Source organism: Cuculus canorus, chromosome Z (genome assembly GCF_017976375.1).
Source record: "Cuculus canorus isolate bCucCan1 chromosome Z, bCucCan1.pri, whole genome shotgun sequence".
Lineage (NCBI taxonomy): Eukaryota > Metazoa > Chordata > Aves > Cuculiformes > Cuculidae > Cuculus > Cuculus canorus.
The window spans coordinates 40824267-40837764 of NC_071441.1; the positions used below are offsets into that span (position 1 = coordinate 40824267).

Sequence of the window (13498 nt, forward strand, 5' to 3'; positions counted from 1 at the left end):
CCCCCAGAGGGAAGGGTGCGGGTGACTGGAAATGTGAAAAGTCACCTGATAGGATGCTGCCGGTTTGCTTTCTCTCTGCACAGCATTAGTTCTCCTCGCTTAGTGATAGTGGAAGCAACTCTGCAAGGTTTTAGTCTGCTCAACAGACTGCAGAGTTTGCTAAAAATGCAAAACTGAAATTGATCTTTGACTGCCTACTTAGTGTCCAGCGGACTTGTATGTATTCTTGCCTTCTGTTTCTTTCCAAAACCTCTCTTTTCAAAAGGAAGCTCTATTCTGCTGCTATTCTATTCTAACAATGCATTCTGAGAGGTGGCTGTGTGGGTGTTACCCTGCTTTCAGTGTGTGGACATTTGTGTTCACATCCTTCATCAAAGGTAGGCTCTCTTTAATACTAGTGTCTGAAATATTTTCTAGTCACTGTTTCTGCTTCTGTTTTCCTGGAATGAATTCAATGTAAAGCTTCTACCAGCTATTTCTAACCTAGAATCTGTAACATTTCAACACTATTTTAAGAAAGCTAAAGCAATATTTGTTCTTACACATAAAACTCTTCATTTGGTTTGATGGCTAATTGAGGAACAGTTTCTAACAAAGAATGAAAATGAAATATGAATAATAGTTGTAATTTTGCTTAGTGCTTGAATTTTGCAATTGCTTAAATAGTGCAGGCTAAAGACGTGCATGCTTGCTACTCACACCTTCAGGAGTGAAAAATAAAAATATTTTTGTTCACTGCTTTTTGTGATTTATGGTTAAATATGCTGGAGTGATTGCCATGCACAAGTCTCACTGAGGTTCAGCAGGGTTTCTGCTTTTAAGGCACTGCATCTTTTTTGAAAGTTTTACTTCTGCTGATGACTAAGTCACCTATGAAGTACAGCGCTTGTGTTAACAGGGCATAAGGCATTGTCTTAAAGCAGCAATAAAGAGACAAGGATCTGTAACTGAAGTATAAAAATGAAAGGCCTAAATACTTGTCTGTTTCTCTTACTTCATTTTGAAGCATCTGTCTGTTAAAGAAGCCAGCAGGAAAATTTCAAATGAAACATGATTTTAGATTCAGTCAGGAGACTTTAGTAAGAAACAGTAGAGAAGTTATGTTCCGACTGTAGGGTACTTCTAGTTACAGTGTGGTGGATGATAAGGAAATCCAGAAAGGAAATTTCTTTTTTCAATGGCATAAAGCGTGAAGCACAAACATTCAGACTTTGCAGATACTCATGTATTTCCTCTGACTGATGCTGGGAAGGTGAAACAAAACATCAACTCCTGGAAGTTTTACTAGAATTTGTTTTCCATATATGTAAATCATCAGTAACAAATGTTTCTGGTTTCAGTTGTCATAATCCTTTGAATCTGAGCATGTTTTGTGTCACCTTAGGGGCAGAAATGTAATTTTTTTCAAAACCAGGAAGAACACCCTAAGCCAGAAAACAGTGCTGTATGCTGGGACTAAGCATCTCTGAGTAGGACATGTGTGTAACCACAGGCCCTTGTTCACTGAGGAAATGTAAATATCAACTTTATGTGTTATGCTGTACTAGAAACCGTCCTGCCTGACACAAACCCCGACTATGTTTAAGATTTTGAAGTTGTAAAAGCTTGTAATGATTGCTCTCCTCACAAGTTCCAGTGCAGTCTGGGACTAGTACAACAACTTATGACTATGTGTCTCAATATGAGGAGCAAGTTCTAAATATTTGCCTTATAAAGTATTTTGAATTTATGTGCAAAATCATTCAAGGAAAGTGTTTCTCTGTGTTGATGTTGCCAGAGTCCACATTTTAATCTTTCCTTTTGAGATCAAAGTTTGTAAGTTTTAGCATGGTAAAGATAACTGTTTCAGGTTTGGACGTATGTAACAGTTTAAGAGCATTCTTCTTGGTTCTGCAGTGAGGCAGTCTGGTGCCTGTCATACACCATATTCCCACTAAGCCATCTAGTCTGTCCTACATTGACTAGGGGTTACATCTATGACCTGCTGCTTCCCAAAGGACTGTTACGTATTACAAAGAGGCATGCTGTTCTGTAAGAAATGTCAATATTTTCACTGTTTTTCCTCAGAGAACTTAATAAATGGGCTTCCTTCAGGGAAAAAATTGTGCTAGCTGAAGAGTTGAAATAACAAACACGAGGATAAAATTTAGTCCTAGTTTTTAAGACCAGGAGGCATCATTAAAATCACTTAAGCAGAGTCCTTGACATAGATTTTTATCCGATAGTTGCAGCCTTAATCTTTAAATTTCTAAGTAGCTATACATTTCATAAACTCTCAGTTTTACCATAAAACCTCTCAAAGATTACATCCTCTACATTTATATTTTTTGTACTTTACGCTACCTTATTCTGCTTTGGTCTGATTTCAGGGTGGGCCAAATGGAAGCCCATAGCCTAGATCCAGCTTAGGAGAAATTTCAAGTCAGGCTATTATCTTACACTTCGAGGAGACAGGAAGAAGTGGGCGATGCCCTGCAGGAGAATGCTTTTAACTGTCAGCGTACTGGCAGCCCTCTACTCTCTGTGCTCCTCTGTCTTTGTACATGGTCATAAGTGCAGGAACCAGAAATATAGTATGGGCTAGTATGTTATCCAGCAACTTCTTTCCCTCTTTCTTACCTCTGACATAGCCATTCTTTGTCTTTATGAACACAGATACAATAGCCTGTGAATCAGAGGAACGGTTATTTCACAAGCTCTTCTCCCAGTACAACCAGTTCATCAGGCCAGTGGAAAATGTGTCTGATCCTGTCACAGTTTACTTTGAAGTGGCCATTACTCAGCTCACGAATGTGGTAAGACATTACAGCATACTGCCAAGATTTGGGGATGGTTGCAAATACACATATACATGATTTGCCAGAGCAGCAGATCTAATTGTGATGGCTGATGCTGAGACCTTTGCTGTGCTTTCTGTCAGCCGAATCACTCAAGTTGCTCAAATGAGCAGTTCAAAACATATAGATTGCTTTTCTTACTCTGTACTATCAAACCCCTCTGCTCTGGGCAGCAGACTCTGGCACTCAGAGCAGCAGTACCAAATATTCACGTCTACTCTCCACGGGACTAGCCCGCTCCAGAGGCACTTGGTTGTGTCTGCATTGTATAGCATGTGATCTAGTTTTCTGTGAGCCCAGTGTCATTTTTCAGGGTTACTGAAAGATAAAATTGGGGCAGGAGGAGTTGGGGGTATTGGGAATTTGCATGCTTTTTCAGTCTTCAAATTAATATAAGACACATGTACTCTGCAGAGTGCTGTTTTGAAGTGTGGAGGTGGGGATGAGTGTTGTGTGTTCAGGGATGCACTGTAATTCTAGAGTGAGTGTGTTTGAGGAGGCAGACCTGCTGGGCAGGGCAGAGGGACTGTGCAAGAAGCAAAACGTGACCTTAACCCTTGCTATGTGTGCTCTGCGAAGCAAATTATCCAGAGGTTGTTTTGATTCTGAGGTACCTAGTTGAGTCCACAATGAAATGACAGGCAAACAGTGAGAAGCAACATTCAACAGCAGCCAGAGACCTACATCATCTGAGAGTATAAATGAAGGTATTGTAAGTCCTCATGTTGAAGACAGTTGTCACCTTTTACAGTTCTTTATTGAAGTATATTATTTCCGCATTACTGGTAGCTTGGTAGGTTCCAGCAGTTCTGTCTCACATTGCAGCCTCTGGCTCCCAGTGCTGTCTTTGGAGAAAGAAAAGGAACATAATGAGTAAATTAGTTGGATTTTATCAAAAAGGATTCATGATTTTCACAAGAACTTAGGTTGTTTAAACCAGAGAGAGGAACACTACAGGCCTTTCAAAATTAACTTTTTGCTTTTTACTATGCAATGTTGAAAATTCATCTACAACATTTTCTGAATTGGTTTGTGTCTTAAATTTGCTTAAAAATGCTTACAAACTAAGAACTATCCACGGCAGTATCCTTGCTGATATTTTCATCCTGAATGTCAGCCTGTGTTCATAAATATGTGTAACATGAGTCCTTCTGAATACTTTCAGGCAGAAGGCTCATTAGAACAGGTTCCAGTCTTTCAATTTTGTGTCTCTTGCAGCACCTTAGTGATTAATTTCTTATTGGCAATAGCAGTAATTGACTGGAAAAAGGTCTCAGTGTAATAGTGACCTAATTTAATGCTGGTTTGGTACATCTGCTCTAGAGGTTTTTATAGAAATGCAAGAGCACTGTGGCACACATGCTATATTCCTTGACTAGTGGCTTTCTATGATGGAGTGACTACATCAGTGAACACAGGAAAACCAACGGGTGTGATCAATCTGGACTTCTGTAAAGCCTTTGACAAGGTCTCCCACAACATCTTTCTCTCTAAATTGGAGAGATATGGATTTGATGGGTGGATGGTTTGGTGGATAAGAAACTGGTTGGATGGTCGTATTCAGAGAGTAGTTGTCAGTGGTCAATTGTCAATCTCCAGATGGAGAACCATGACAAATGATGTCCTTCGGGGGTCTGTACTGGGACCACTGCTGTTTAATATCTTCATCAATGATATAGAGAGTGAGATTGAGTGCACCCTTAGCAAGTTTGCAGGTGACACCAGGCTGAGTGGTACAATCGCCACACTGGAAGGATGCGATGTCATCCAGAGGGACTTGGACAAGCTGGAGAAATGGGCCTGTGCAAACCTTGTGAGGTTCAGAAAAGCCAAGTGTAAGGTCCTACACCTGGGTTGCGGCAATCCATGGTTTCAATGCAGGATGGGGGACAACATGATTGAGAGCAGCCCTGTGGAGAAGACTTGTGGGTGCTGATTGAGGAGAAGCTCAACATGAGCTGGTAATGCGTGCTCACATCACAGAAGGCCAACCAGATCCTGGGCTGCATCAAATAAGTGTGGCCAGCATGCTGAGGGAGGTGATTCTGCCCTTATACTCTGCAATCATGAGACCCCCACCTGGAGTATTGTGTCCAGCTCTGGAATCTTCAACATAAGAAGGGTATGGAACTGTTCGAACGGGTCCAGAGGAGGGCCACAAAGACAATCAGTGGGCTGGAGTACCTGTGCTCTGAGAACAGGCAGGAGGAGTTGGGGTTGTTCAGCCTGGAGAAGAGAAGGGTCCGAGGAGACGTCATAGAGACCTACCAGTACCTAAAGGGGCTACGAGAAGGCTGGGTGGGACTTTCTACTAGGGCATGTAGTGATAGGATGAGGGGGGATTGCTTTAAATTGGAAGGGAGAAGATTAGTCATTAGGAAGACGTTCTTCACAATGAGGCTGGTGAGACACTGGAACAGGATGTCCAGGGAAGTTATGGATGCCTTCTTCCTGGAAGTGTTCAAGGCCATTTGAGATGGGGGCTTAAGCACCTCGGTCTACTGCTAAGTGTCCCTGCCTATGGTGGGAGGGTGCACTAGATGATCTTTAAGGTCCCTTCCAGCCAAACCATTCTATGATTCTATGACTCTTAACCAGTACTGTGCTGTGTAAACAGAGATTTTTAAATTCTGGATCCAACAAAACACACAGGCACCAGCAGAACCTTATTCCTCTGGTACTTCTTTAGGTACTCAGGCTCCACGCCCAACAGTGCTGTTCTTTGTATGTCTGATATTTGTGGGGCATTATTTTTCATTAGAGCTGTGTGTGACCCTATACAATATGTAAACACTTTGAAAGTAGACAGAAAAAATCTGGTATCCATTAATGTGGAATTCTAGTTTCCATTTTTATCAGAATAAGTTCGTGGCCATCTCAGGATATTGTAACTGATTTATGGAGTGAAGATGTGCATGCCTGTGTTTCTTTCTAGGATGAAGTCAACCAGATTATGGAAACAAATCTGTGGCTAAGACATGTAAGTGACTGCATTGCATTATATTTTGCCTTGATATGATGAAATGTCTTACCTTGTAAGCTACATCTATAGAAAAAGTGCTTGTTCTGTAACAAGAATTTTAAAGACATGAATAAGGAGAGGCTGTGGTAATCAAAGCTATATTTGAAGAAGTCATTTCATTACTCTTATTCCAAGAAGTATATTTCCCATCTTTCCTGTGTGGTATATTCTCCAACTTCATGATCATTGGTTTACCTGGTAAATTGCTCGATGTAACCACTAAAGACGGATTAAGCATGCAGCTCTGCAGACCCAGGTCATCTCCATATTGAAGATTACAACTAAAATATTTACTAGCAAAAGGAACATGCCTCCTTTTTTCCTAATGTTTTTAGCATTTATTCATAGACAGAGATCCTCAGAGCACCTAAACTGCCAAGAAAAACAAGATATTTGCTGATAATACAAGGTTTTAACATCCTTATCCATTATTTCAGATTTGGAATGACTACAAATTGCGATGGGATCCCAGAGAATACGATGGCATTGAATTTGTTCGAGTACCAGCAGATAAAATTTGGAAACCAGATATTGTCTTGTATAATAAGTATGATGGCTACTTTTTCATTTTACCCTTTGTCCCAGAAGTATCCTCTTGCAGTGTCCATGAAAGACACCATTTGACTTCCATGGTAATTTTCTTTTTTTTTTTTTTTTTTGGTTTCATTTGTCTCTCTAGTGCTGTGGGAGACTTTCAAGTTGAAGGCAAGACTAAAGCTCTGCTTCGCTATGATGGAATGATCACCTGGAACCCACCAGCTATTTTTAAAAGCTCCTGTCCTATGGATATTACCTTTTTCCCATTTGATCATCAGAACTGTTCGCTGAAATTCGGCTCATGGACCTATGACAAAGCCAAAATTGATCTTCTCATCATTGGATCCAAAGTAGATATGAATGACTTTTGGGAAAACAGTGAATGGGAAATAGTTGATGCTTCTGGCTACAAACATGACATCAAATATAACTGCTGTGAAGAGATATATACAGACATAACATATTCCTTTTATATTCGGAGGTTGCCAATGTTTTACACCATAAACCTGATCATTCCCTGCCTCTTCATCTCATTCCTGACTGTGCTAGTTTTTTACTTGCCATCTGACTGTGGTGAGAAAGTGACTCTTTGCATCTCTGTGCTGCTTTCTTTGACTGTATTTTTACTGGTGATCACAGAAACAATCCCATCCACCTCTTTAGTAATTCCCCTTGTAGGTGAATATTTACTCTTCACGATGATATTTGTGACTCTGTCAATTGTCATCACGGTCTTTGTTCTGAATATACATTACAGGACTCCAACCACACACACAATGCCCAGATGGGTAAAAACCATCTTTCTTAGCCTGCTCCCCAGAGTCCTGTTGATGCAGAGGCCACAAGAGCAGCAAAAAAAAAGTACCGCCAGAAAAAACAAGAAATTATCAGTCAATACATCAGGCAAGTCAAAGCACGGCAAGCACAAAGATATCAAATTACACAAGGAGCAGTCATGCAGTCACTGTGCTAAGGCAACTGAACTCACCACCACCAGACAACTGAGCCATCAGTCACTGAAATGGATGGCAGAGCACATGGAGTACTCACCAGAAGTGAAGGATGTTATTAGCAGCGTTCAGTTCATCGCAGAGAACATGAGGTCTCAAAACGAAACCAAAGAGGTAAGGGAGATAGACACATAGCTGGCCTTGGGGCTGTACTTCCAGCACTCCACAACAGAACAGCAAGTGAAAACATCATTTAGGAGGGCAGCCCAGAGGAACTGGAGTTGTTGAGTCCAGTGAGCAAAAATTTGAGACCTGTGAATGGGTCAAAGTTTCCTAAAGAAAGGGAGGAGGTAAATCATCTGTTGGGGATGGAACAAGAAAAGTGATCTCATCTGTTCCTTGTCTAACCCCAGTAGATAATTTAAAACAGCAAGAAAGTTTTAGTTAGACATGAGGTTCACCATTCAAAGGAAAAGAAGAGGAGCATCAGCCTGTTGCACCGTGAGGAATGAACTTTGATCAGCAGTGCTACAGGCAGTGTTGATCCTGCTGTGGGTCAGGAGATAGACTAGGTAGGACCTTTCAAGGTTTCTTCCAGCCCTACTAGTGTAGAGCAACCCTTTTCCACTGCTTACCAACTACTCAGCGCTGGTAAGCAGTGACATATGAGTACTAAGCATGCCATTTGCCAAGCAGGGTGCTTTTCTGTGTCAGTAATGGAATATGCAAATTTGGGAACTACTTTTTAAAGAACAGGGATTGTCTAGCAGCACAGTATTTGATCTGAAGATGAACTATGAAGATGAGCTATGAAGATGCCAGTGATAAAATCTCGTAAAGATGTTCCTTTAGAATGCTGTTGTCTATACTTTTTTTCTGGTGTGTTCTGAATTTTTTACAGTGATTTGACTAATTATGTCTTCAGCAATACAGGATTTTCAGCTATGGCAAACACACGTTGAAATAAAAGCTAAATTTTGGGGAAAGACATCTGAATAAAAACAGACAACAGACGAGTAAAAACAGACTAAAAAAAGAGTGGAGGGGATTTAGAAATGAAACGGTATCTGAACTAATGGATTTGCTTGTGAGAGATTATAAATCTTTCATCCTAACTGGGATTACTGCCACAGAGAATTATGCATGTTGGAATTCAGAGATTTCTAGGGCCACGTCCTCAGATGTAAACACAAGCAACTAAAAGCAGTTCTAAGAAAAATTATCTGACATCCCCCCCAACACCCAGACCTCACTAGGAATAGGGAATTTCTGATATTTGAAAATGTTTTCAGGAAGTATTTAGAACCTAATGAAACATTTATCTTCAATTTGTCATGAAATGTTTGCTTTTGGTTTGAAGTTTTTTAGATGCTCTATGACGGCAAAATCCATTTCAAAATTAAATACTGCTGTATTTGTATTGAAAAACACAAATACTTTGCAAGGGAAATATTGAGATGTATTCTCTCTATCAGAATAGTTTGTTGAAATCAGCACAAATTCATGCAACTTTTGTGCAACCCAAAAATCACATTTTTTTCCCTTTTTTATATCCTGAAGAAGAAGCTTCATCTCAAAACAAAGCCCATAACTTTCTGAATAAAGAGCTACAGTTAAGGCCTGATGGCTGAGTTAATAGAATGAGCGAGTAATACATGTCAGCCCAAAGCATCTTAACGAGTCACTAGTTTTATATGAGTGAATGTTCTGCTGATACAGTGGTCGCTATATGTAGGTACATTTTAAATGACAGCAGCTTCATTGATTGTGGTTCTAAGGTATTTCTCTCAGACCTATAAAATCCACTCTGCTCTGCTTAACACGTTATACTGTGTTTTGCTCAGTCAGGTCCCTTACTTTAGTGTAGTCCATGTGCCTAGGTGTCCAGTTTGCTGCAATCAGTAAGGCTTGATTGGAGTGACAGTGTGGCAAATCATACCGGAATAGCAAACTGTCTCTTGTGGGGGCTGTCAGTTTAAATCCTTTGACAGGGTCTAGCAACATGCAGCTACGGTGATGCTGCCTGCCGTTAAACCACCTCGTTCTGCACCCACCACATAATCAGGTTCTACTCATTAATATGACCATCGCAGCCATAGCTTACCAACAGTTTTGAATATTTAGGAAAATTAAGCAGAGTAGCGCTGTGTTTAATGTTCTTAGACAAAAGTGATAAATAATGTCAGAAAATTAGCCCTCTCTAAAGACTCTTGAAAACTACAGCAACTACAAGCAAGACAAGCAACATTATTGACATGCATATGTTCTTCCTCATATTCAAAAGTATGGAAGGTGTATTTCTACTACATAATATGAAGTCACAATTGCATGTTACATTACATGTAGTTTATCCTTTTCCTTTTTCTCTCTTGCAGGTGGAAGATGATTGGAAATACGTAGCTATGGTGATAGATAGAGTGTTTCTCTGGGTATTTGTAATCCTTTGTGTGTTTGGGACTGCAGGGCTCTTTGTCCAGCCACTAATAGCAGATACATAACTTGATCTACTGCTTTTTATCCATTTCTGGTGTGGAACCGTCCTCTATATTTCTCCCCTCTTACATAAAACCTCTCCTCATCGCCTCTTCAGCACCTAGCCACAGAGGAAAGGAGAAGGAAGGAGCCTCTAGGAAAGCAATTAACCCAAAACAGAATGATAAGAGGACTGAAAATGGAAGATGGGCATGTTGTCTTTCTAGGTCGGAACATCTGAGATTTTTAGAGTGCCTGCCCGCTTTTCCCTCAGTGATATCAGCAGTAACAATAGCACTGAGGATCACAGAAGCAGATCCAAGCTATTGAGATTTTCCTTTTTTTTTCAGTACAGGGGTCTATTAGGACAGTTCCAGCAATTCTGAGTGCATTGCCCAAATAGGACTCTACCTGAATTTATTTTTATCTCTTGATCATAACTTTTCCTCAGATTTGAGTTCATTTACATTTCCTCTCTATTTCTCTCCTTATGTAACAGCTAGCCTTTGGTACGGCATTTAGATGAGCTACCACAGTCCTACTGACTGGACCAATGCTCATTATTGTGTTCTTGTGTCAGGGTAATAATCAAATTAAAATTCAGTCAAAGTATTCCCTTGACTCTGTATTATTTGTTATATAATCTAAAATAAGCTCTGCTCATCTTCTGCAATATATGTACTTATATGAGGGTCCCAGGACAACAAAGTACATGCTTATGTTTGTCTTTGAAGTCAGACGGGTCTTAAGCACTTAATCATAATAGAAGACAAACCTACTTAATATTTTGCCCCTAGCCTTGCTGACATCAGCTGAAGGATCCTAGAGTCATCAAAAAGAATGTACTATGGAAAAACAAAAAAGACCTGATCTATCTGTGGTGACCATGTAAGGCATCCACACTTGGAATCTACATGCTTCTAAGACCTTTAAAACCGGTTCATGGGTCACTAATTTTGCATGTGAACAGAAGCACTGAATACCAAGACCTCAGTGAGCTCCAATAGGATTTCCAAGCCACATTTGTCTCATCAGATTAACAGTGATCCCATTCCACAGGATCTGCTCTGAAAACTCTTGCTAGCTGAGGCTTGGACATAAGGTCAACAAGGAATGAGTTGCTACTCATCACTGACCAAATTGGCTTGACAGCATTGGACTAGTCTGAGTTTTCATGTACTTTTAAAATTCAAGACAAACTCATCCCAGAAGGAGAAGGCTGGCTATCATGAAACCTACTCAAAGTTGGACACCTTGAACCAAACAGCTCTGCAGCGTTTTTCCAATTGCTGGATTCTCATGGGTCAGTGATGTGTGTGCAGACCTGTAACAGTAGAGACACTTCCTTTGGGGCTGAGGTTGCTGCGTAACCATGTTCCTAACCCTCGTGTGCTTAACCTTGGAATACTTTGCAGGTGTGTAGCTGTTGTGGTTTCTGTATTATGTAGACACTACCCTCAGTTCCCTTGTCTGTTTAGATTCCTGTTGGATTTGTGCTGAAGGATTATTCCCTAAAAGGTACCACTCCAATTAAAGCCAATGGCTTCAGGAGTAAAAATCCATTTTTCTTACAAGAGGCTATAAATTTTACTGCAGAGTATCAGTGCAGTGTTTTCAGTAACTGCCATGTTATCAGTCCCTCCTCTGAAAATTACGAGTCCTTGGAAAGAATAACTCCTTCTTTCTAAAGTCTCTGACTGGCTTTTTACTCTTTCTCAATACTTTATAATAAAGAGAATAGGAGAAAATAAATGTATATGTTAGAGATAAAGGTGGAGCGACAAGAATATAACAGTCTTAATCCAGTAGTTGAAATACTTATAGTCCTAATTTTCTAGAAGAAAACCATATTTTCCGTAACCCCCCTGAATGTTGCATAATTATGTACAACAGACAGATGTATGAACAAGCATGCATTATTTTGTCAGCCTGTCAATTAAATATAGCTCCTGGGATATAATTTCTTGAAGAATTGGTGATTTTTTAAAAAAAAATTCCGTGTTGTACAATGTTTTTATAGATGCTGTCAAATGACATTTGTTATGCTGTCTCTATAATCAGGAAGGAGGGGAAGGGAAAAGCGGGGATTTGAAGAGGAGAGTTGCATTCTGAGCCCAAAAGCTTAATTTCTACAGGAAAGGCATCTGAATGCCAGCATTCACTGTTGCAGTCTATGACTGTACAAACAGTGAACATATTGTAGCTCAAGGCATACTGCACTGGTGTCTTAGATATGATAGCTACTACCCCGCAGTCAGTAAGCTGGCTTTAGCAAATTCCCCGGCTTTTTTCAAAGAACTCACAATTATACAGCCTCTCATCTCCCACAAGGAGGCCTCTGTGCCCCAGCACCTGGTCCCTGTCTTTGTCATTTACAGTACTACCTTTCACTCTGTCTTGCCTCTGCACCCCAAGCATAGGGTTTGGACAGTCTAGCTCATCAGCCTGGTAGCCTAAGAAAGTAAGATTTACAAAGTCAAGTTCTGTCGCCTTCTAAACGTACTATTTCCCTTTCCTTCCCCCCACCTAGTAGTTTCTGGACCCCTTTTTTGCCATTTTCAGCTGTTTGACACATTCAAGTCTTGGAGCCTTGTGTAACTCCGTCAGTTTTGAGAAAGTGGTTGGCTGATTAGATAAGTTGTGGGAGGAGGGCACAATATGATCTCACCTTGGAGAAAGCTATTGTAGGGGCCCACCTCTGAGCAGACATTGAACAGCCCACATAAAAGTGACGTTTTTGCTTGCCCCAGCTCTTGTTAAGTGTACCCTATAACTGAAATACCAAGATAAAAATCTCAACGAGAGCTGGTGCCATCCCAGACATTGAGTTGGGTTGCAAACTGCACACAGCTACAGGTAAAGTACCCATGTTCATTGCAGGGCACACTGAGTGGTGTGTCTATTTCCACCCCATCAGCTCCAAAGCTGCGACACCAACACCTCTTATTTTATGTCCAAGTGATAAATGTAGTCCTGGCAGCCATAAATCTCCTTTGATTGAGAGTGATGGCATCTATAAATTTAATTTTAAAGCACAGAAGCAATTCGGCAGATCAACCAGCTTATTACATTCTCTCCTCGGGGAAGACCATCTTTCCACACTCCCCCATTAAAAAGTCAATAGCAGTTTTACCTGGTTGTCTCTTGGTGAGTGGATGATATGCATGGCCCTGCCACGCAGTGCCAAGTGTGGACCCCTGGCAAACCAGTGCCCAGAAATCAAGGCAGACCCTACTGTCAAGGTAGTAGTAAGGCAGAGGGTTGCTTGTTTTTTAAAAAATTTGAAATTTGCAATGTTTCCATTGACAGGCAGAGCACATAGAGCAGAGGGAAGGAGCCCATCAGAGCCCGTTAGTCTGCCCAAATGTCCTCCCTAATTGTGTTTTTTAGTGGCACGCCAATCTGAGGGACATGCTGAATGTATTTGTGGGTCAGTGGAAAGAGTTTCAGGAAAGCTCGGAAACAGTCAGTACAAGGAAATAATAAGCAGTGAGAATAGAGATATAACAGTCCCAGATGCAGTGTTAGAAAGAACAGAGGTCAAAAGCCATACATGTGCAGCTCCCTCTCCAAGGACCTGAGATCTGCTAACCTTTACCAGCGTAAGCCAGAAAAAAAAACTGCTCAGCATCAGACACAGCCACATGACACACGGCCATGTGTTGCCTGCAGGCAGGCAA

General features: G+C 40.8%; 1 protein-coding gene across 1 annotated transcript; it reads left to right on the forward strand.

Moving 5' to 3' along the window:
* The first annotated feature begins 14 nt into the window (after positions 1–14).
* On the forward strand, positions 15–11765 carry CHRNA6 (cholinergic receptor nicotinic alpha 6 subunit). The gene is made up of 6 exons (XM_009564724.2): positions 15–377; positions 2656–2795; positions 5773–5817; positions 6297–6406; positions 6539–7520; positions 9722–11765. Exons 1-6 carry the CDS (start codon positions 299–301, stop codon positions 9842–9844), a joined length of 1479 nt encoding a protein of 492 aa, XP_009563019.2. The 5' UTR covers positions 15–298; the 3' UTR covers positions 9845–11765.
* Positions 11766–13498: the final 1733 nt, after the last annotated feature.

Excerpts from the sequence above, each read along its gene's own strand:
- CHRNA6 (XM_009564724.2), top strand. The coding sequence starts at position 299 with ATGCATTCTGAGAGGTGGCTGTGTGGGTGTTACCCTGCTTTCAGTGTG. Across the intron at positions 5,818-6,296 it reads CAAATCTGTGGCTAAGACAT|ATTTGGAATGACTACAAATT; the intron begins GTAAGTGACTGC and ends CCATTATTTCAG. Across the intron at positions 6,407-6,538 it reads GATATTGTCTTGTATAATAA|TGCTGTGGGAGACTTTCAAG; the intron begins GTATGATGGCTA and ends TTGTCTCTCTAG.